Consider the following 6,664-nt stretch of genomic DNA (forward strand, 5'->3'; position numbering starts at 1 on the left):
AGTATAATTGATCACCTAACATTAATGCTGTAAAAGCTTACTTCATTACTACTCATACAAGTAATGTCCTACTAATCACGTGCCGTATTCTTGACGTACTGATGATAAAATTTTCCAAGACGCGTCCTGGACGCGTCCCCGTACTTGTTCGCATACTGTGCAACCATGCGTACCAGGCTGTGTTGGATGCCTTTCTGCAGCTGCAGCCGGCAGAACATTTTTATTTTCTGATGACAGCAATTACTGGTGTGTTTGATGCCGCCTAATGAGGCGCCCCTGACATTCAGAACGCTAGTGGACATGCCTAGATGTCCATGTGACTGGTCATTTTGAGGTTCTGACAACAAGAGTATATGTGCCTTGCATGCATGAAGCGCACTGCATGTTGTTTGGATAAATGGATCATTCTCATTGCTTGTAGAGAGATGCTGTGAAAAAAGCGAGAACCTGGATGACATGGAAGAAATCATTACACAAAGTTCAAGAGAAACATAGTTTTGAGGCAAGTGTGATCACCATGCATTCTAAGCGATGGTCTACAGATTCAGAGGCACCCTAACTGCCCCAACTACCAACATGAGTGGGGTACAAAAGCTTTGAACAAGACATTACTAGCCCAGATGTGCTAACTTGGGCACACACAAGAGCAACTGCAAATCTTTGCAAGCCTCAGATGAGCGTCAGCATGATATCTACAAGAGAGGCCACCATCAGGCACAGGTGCATCACCAGCAACCGATATTGATCACTGCCTAGCCAAGCCAATCTGACATGCACATGAAGCTGATCCCAGCAAAAGAAGAAGAAAAGATCACGAAAAGGCAGCTGCAGTGAAGCATGCACTTCTGCAGAATTCACCATGAACCCCAAAACTGTATACTGTACCCCTGTTGCAGACACCCTTAAAGCATTTCCGTAAGATCTACTGGCAGGAAGCAAGCTCCCAATCACACATCATACCCTGTACTACCCCTGTTTCCCTTTCACGCAGCCATCGCCCATCTGTCCTCGGCCACTTTCCTGTTTCTTCCTTGAACAGCCATCACAGAATCCACAGCTAGCCAAGTGCCACTGCCGCAGGGCTGCCTTCACACATCCTCCGGGTCAAAATCCTCCTGTCCCAGTCAACCGCCTGATCCACCCAGCAGGCTTGCCGGGAAGACAGGGCAGCCAACATGAGACAGCGCATGCATGCATGCATGCGCGCCGGCCAGGCCGGCATCGCCGTCGCAGATGGGCCTCCTTCAGGCCTTGGTCTTCTCCTTGTCCTTGTTCTTCTTTTTCTTCTTCTTGGGCGCGTCGGCCTCCGGGGCCGGGGCCGCGGCCGGGGCGGGGATGGGGGGCATGGGAGTGGCAGCCGCCTTGTCCTTCTTGGCCTTCTTCTCAGACTTCTTCTCGGCGCCCTCCTTGTCCTTGCGCTTCTTGTCCTGCAGCCCAGCAGATTCAGCTATTTGGAGAGACAGAGGAATGAGGGCATAAAAGCATTTGAGCATCAGTCATTTGCAACTGTGACTGCAACAGCGCAGACGTGGGAGATTGACACATTGCCAGGAAGTCTCTCGTTTCCCTCTGTGAGCAGCAGCCACAGGACTCACCCTTTCATTGCATGCGAGGTTGCATACACAGGGGCAGCTGCTCATAGAGGGTGCAGGACTGCAGCATGTACTTTTGAGCCCGCAGATGCAACACCCATCAAAGGAGGGATGCAGCTCAGGATCAGGGAGCGACAAACCAACACATATATCAGACACGATTACATCGGGTACATGCATCATGTGCACGCAAAGATCTTCAGTCCGATCCACAGCAGCCCCTGGTCTGCTTCAAGCTTCAGCAGCTTCTTGTGCAGATTATACTGGGGTGTTACTCAAGAGGCATTGCCGCACCTTCTTGGGGGCGGGAGGCGGCGGAGGGGTGGGCTCCTTGACAGGCTCCTCCTCTTCTTCGTCCTCATCTTCCTCCTCGACTGCCTCCTCCTCATCATCGTCGTCGTCGTCAGCAATTGCCGCAGCGGCCGCCGCCTCGCGCGCAGCCTCGTTCGCCTGCGCACCATGCATCCAGCTTGTGAGAACAGTTTGCCAGGAAATTGCCATAGTTGGGAGGGTCTTGTACTTGTTCCTTTCTCCAAATGTACAGCCCTGTGCTCCACCACCAATGCATGGCGCATCATCATTTTCCAGGACTGCCATCAGTCAGAGAGGGTTGTCTGTGGACTTGCTGAACAGTATATCCTGCTGCCCATGTGGGATCAGACCAGGCTGCAAACAACAGCGCTCTGGCAGGCTGCAGTGGTGCACTTTTGCCGGCCACGCATGCGAGGCAATGCGATATTCAGGAGGATATTGGCAATGCAGAGTCAATAGATCACTGCAGGAGGATGACGTACATGGAAGCCGGGACACACCTTGAACTTCTCAGTGTAGGCCTTCTTGTCGCCGTCCGGCAGCTTCTTCCAGTTGGCCACAGCCTCAGCGAAGACAGCTGCATGCACAGGCAAACCAGGTTCAGCTTCAACACGTGTCACAGCAACAATAGCTCATTTGTAGGGCCTGAAACGCCTCCAAGCAATGGGACAGGTTGTCTGTAGAGTGCTGAGTAAGGGTTTTCACAGCTCTCTGCAACAGATAGGCTCTGCCCAGCCCAGGCCTTCATGACTCGTGGCTTTCTCGACACTCAGCAATGGGGCCATGATCGTTACTGCAGCAGTACTTCAAACCCTGCTCGTGAGTCAGCAGTACAGCCATGTCCCAGGTCACTGATTGGGCCACACAAAGAAGAAGCCGCTCCTGCCAGACAGGACCCCTTGAAATCGATACCCATGACTGAAGATAATCTGTCAAATGGCCTGCTGCTTTCTGACCTAAAACTGCTTCGAGCCAGGCAAGGGATGTGTCCCTTGACAACAGCCAGCGATAGGTCAACGCTTGCAACCGCCAAGGGCACGACTCCTTCATTGGCAGGGGGTGGTAAAGAGCCCTCAATTGCGGTGAGTTAACGGAATGGGATACCAAGGCTTTTCCAGAGTACAAGATGTGTGAATCTGGCGCTTACAGTTGTTGTTGTGCTCCTCATCGGTCTGAGGCCTGGCGCGCAGCACTGCGATTTGCTCCTTGACGTAGTGATTGAAGGCGCTGGGCTTGCGCTTGACCCTCTCCTTGTCCTTCTTCTGGCGCTTCCGCTTGGTGGGAGCGGCAGCAGCGGGCTCAACGTCGAAGACGCTGTCGGGGAGCTCCCCGGTTGCGGAGTACTCGGTCAAGGCCTTGCCGATGTGGGCGAACACCCCCTGGAGCTCGTTGGCCACATAAACCATGACTTCCGCCGTTGCTGCGCCTGCTGGGTCGGCCATAGCTGCTGTCTCTGCTCTTTCCTGCGTGGATAATGCCAAGATCCCGCTGAGATGGCAACCTCGGGTTTCTGAAAGGGAACCCGCCAAAGGGCAGCGATGACGCTGGCTTTCCAAACTGTCTGTTTCTCCGCAAATGGGGCTGCAACAAACACTGAATTCTAAAAACAAGTCAGAACCCCAACCAGGCGTGAGCAAACGTTCCGTATGCCCAATATCAAAATCACAGTCGTCCGCTTAGCTAATGCGATCCCCCAATTGACTCCGTCATAGCTGGTCAGCCCAGAGTTGCCTCTGAACAGCCCCCCAGACCAACCGGTGATTCCGATTAAGTATGCCTGAGAAGGTTTTTTTGGCTGCGGTGTTGAGAGGAGATTGGACGTGGGTATTTGGAGGCAAATGTGCATGCTTATCTGATTAGTAAGACTTACTGAGGAAGTAAGTAACAAGTGATTGCCACTTGAGAGCTCTCGCATATGCATGGTCAGTGCAGTACCAACTTGAAGTGACCGCCGGCACAGTGCACCGGCTATTTTTGAGAAGTTCTGCATGCAGACTTGACAGCGCCATTATCCTTACAGCGCCAAGCCAGACTTTGACAGTATGCACAGATGTAGACTTCACACCCGCTCTTTGTCCCAGCGCGTACGCCCAGATGCAACAGAGAGCACAAGCAGCATAAGAGTCCTACAGTGATTGGCGCTCATCCGTGCCTGACGGCATTACCATCGACAGCAACGCCCCTGGAGAGGGACACAGCCAGTACGGGTGATCTTGTGGATTCAAGCCCCACCTAGGGAACAGATACAAAAAGGACCGTCCGACACAAACTGTGTCCTTCCCCAGCATCCACTCCCTGGTCAACATTCAATCTGCCGACCACTCAAAACGCATCTGTACCTTCAGCTCCAGAGCCCCAGACTTACACAGGCTCAGCAAGGACATGCATTCATGTGCGCCATTCAAGTCTGCAGTCCTGTTGACAGATGCCAGGCTGTGGGCAATAGCACAGACTGCATGTCTGGCACATCTGGAATGCGGCAGCGCCAGGGCAGCAGGCCCCTCCACCACAGCATGTCTCCCTCAGCGAGTGGGCGCCTGTGCACAGGGCATTTCTGCTCAGCATTTCCGCACCACCGCCGTATGCCAATTAGAAGGCAGAGCAAAGGACACAGAATGCCCATCATAGACAGAGCCAAGAACAAAAACTTGGGTCATGTCCTCCAGTAGGAATCACACCTGGTTGAAGTGGCTCGTGTCCTTCTTCCCCTTGGCTTTCTTTGCGCGCTCCTTTGCCTCCCGAGCGGCTGCTAGGGCTGCTGCACTCGTTGCTGACTTTTTCTGCGCTGCCGCCTTCTTCTTGGCTAGCAACCGCTTTGCCTGCACGCCAAAACATATCTTCAATCGACAGAATCACCAGTTTTTAGTCATGCGGATCAGGTCATACATCTGCACTGCCATGACACAAGGAGCAGGAAACAACACACTGCACGCACATACCAGCCGAGCCAGTAATGGCAGACTGGGCTTCATGCTCTGATGCCTGCACCCGGTGGATATTCAAGCAAAACCAATCACCAGCGTGAAGCATGCAGTTTCAGACGAGGTCAAACCTCTGCGGGGTCGACAGGCACTGCTTCCTCTTCCTGCTCCTCCACAGCAGGCTCGGCCTTGGGGGCGGCGTTGCCATTGGTGGCTTCAGCGGGCGCGTCCCCTTCGGCCTTCCCCTTCTTTTTCTCCTTTTTCTTCTTCTTTTTCTCCTCGCCCGCGTCGGCCGCCTCGCCCTCGGCCGGCTGCTGCGGCGCCTCTATGCCCAGCTCTGCCAGCGTGCGCGCCAGCTCCTCCATCTCCCGAGCTTTGATCTCCTGCGCGCATTAACACCATGAGGTGAAGCACTGCATCTGGCAAGCACAGCATAGCATGCCCAACCACAACCTGCTGGATCAAAAAACTTTGCAGGATGCAAGAACATGATATGATAGACATTCAAATTTTTCCAGGCTTATTCTGCATACAATCTTTAGCAGACAACATCATTGGCAGATGTGAGATTGCACAGGTAAATGTGTCACATTACTTTCTTGACCAGGATCCTTTAGATCAGTGTGGCAATGGTCTATACGCACGAGGCACAAAAAAGGCGTGCCTTCTTTGACAGCATCTTCTCTACGGGCAGCACGGGCTTTGGTGCCACCTCCTGTGCCACTGCCTGCACTCGTTCTGAGTCCTCCTCTGCACCCACAACATGAACAGTGTCACCCTATAGATCGTTTGCGCAGCAATGTGCGAAACTTGTCTTCCCAAATGCTTGCAATTGATACGGTAAGCCGATTGGCGCACCGGCATGCTCCTCTTCGTCCTCCTCGTCATCTTTGGCAAATTCGACTCCAAGCTCGCGCTGGATTGCCTCGTGATGATCCTCCTGCAAACACAGCATCGCTCATGCAACGCTGCATGCATGCATTCATTGGCCGCTGAAACTGCCACTCCTTGTGCACCTGCACTGTATTGTCAATGTGAGGATGTCATTCACAGGGGAGTGAGGACATAGGAACAGGGATCACCTCATCGCTGTCATCCTCCTGCTGCTCTTCCTCCTCGACTTCTTGGCGTGGCTTTCCTGAGCTCTGCACCTGTGGTACAGAAAACAGGCTGTTAAGGCATCGCAGTGTTTTAAGGGTGTATTAGATCTGCTTGCCAGTTGTGTCTCTCACCCATGCATGCATGTTTGTCAGCAAGGATCCCTCCCAAAGGTTGAGACACACCACCAGATCAAGAAGTTGTGAACAGAAGTTTGGATTGGAGCTGATGTGTACAGTCTGCATCGGCTAAGAATCGATGCCCAAAGATTGGTTCTGTCAAGAATGACAAGATGCATGCGCGGTGCCATAGTGACTGTGCAGATGCCTAGTTGCAATCTGGCTAGACGCACCGGAGCGCTCCAGGACTCGGGCAGCTCGTCAACGAAATCATCGTCGTCATCATCTGTGTCCGCCCAATTGGAGATGCTGACCTTCGGCCCCGAAAAGATGGCCCTCTCTAGCTCTGCAGAGCGGTCAGCTTTGGACACCTCCTTCTTTTTCTTCTTGTCGTCGGCGTCCTTCGACTTTGAGCTCTTCTTCTTCTTCTTGGTGTCGAGTGCTGCAAAGATGTTTTGGCTAGTAATCATGGCAGTCCAGCTGTCCTGTCTTATAGCTCTTCTCCTCTCTCAACCTGACACTTGCTGCAGCAGGGCACATCAACCAACTCTAACCCCGCTCTCAATGCGGGAAATCAACAAGGCTGACCCCAGGCCTCAAATGCTGTGTTTTCTTGCGGAAA

At 53.0% G+C, this 6,664-nt stretch overlaps 1 protein-coding gene across 1 annotated transcript; it reads right to left on the reverse strand.

Moving 5' to 3' along the window:
• Positions 1-453: 453 nt before the first annotated feature.
• COCSUDRAFT_53934 (hypothetical protein) lies at positions 454-3,472 on the reverse strand. Its single transcript, XM_005646502.1, has 4 exons — positions 3,052-3,472; positions 2,405-2,481; positions 1,887-2,042; positions 454-1,427 (listed from the first exon to the last, which is right to left on the reverse strand). The coding sequence occupies exons 1-4, from the start codon at positions 3,344-3,346 to the stop codon at positions 1,245-1,247; spliced, it is 711 nt and encodes a 236-aa protein (XP_005646559.1). The 5' UTR covers positions 3,347-3,472; the 3' UTR covers positions 454-1,244.
• Between the last annotated feature and the right edge of the window lie 3,192 nt (positions 3,473-6,664).

The sequence above is a fragment of the Coccomyxa subellipsoidea genome (genome assembly GCF_000258705.1).
Source record: "Coccomyxa subellipsoidea C-169, whole genome shotgun sequence".
Taxonomy (NCBI): Eukaryota; Viridiplantae; Chlorophyta; class Trebouxiophyceae; family Coccomyxaceae; genus Coccomyxa; species Coccomyxa subellipsoidea.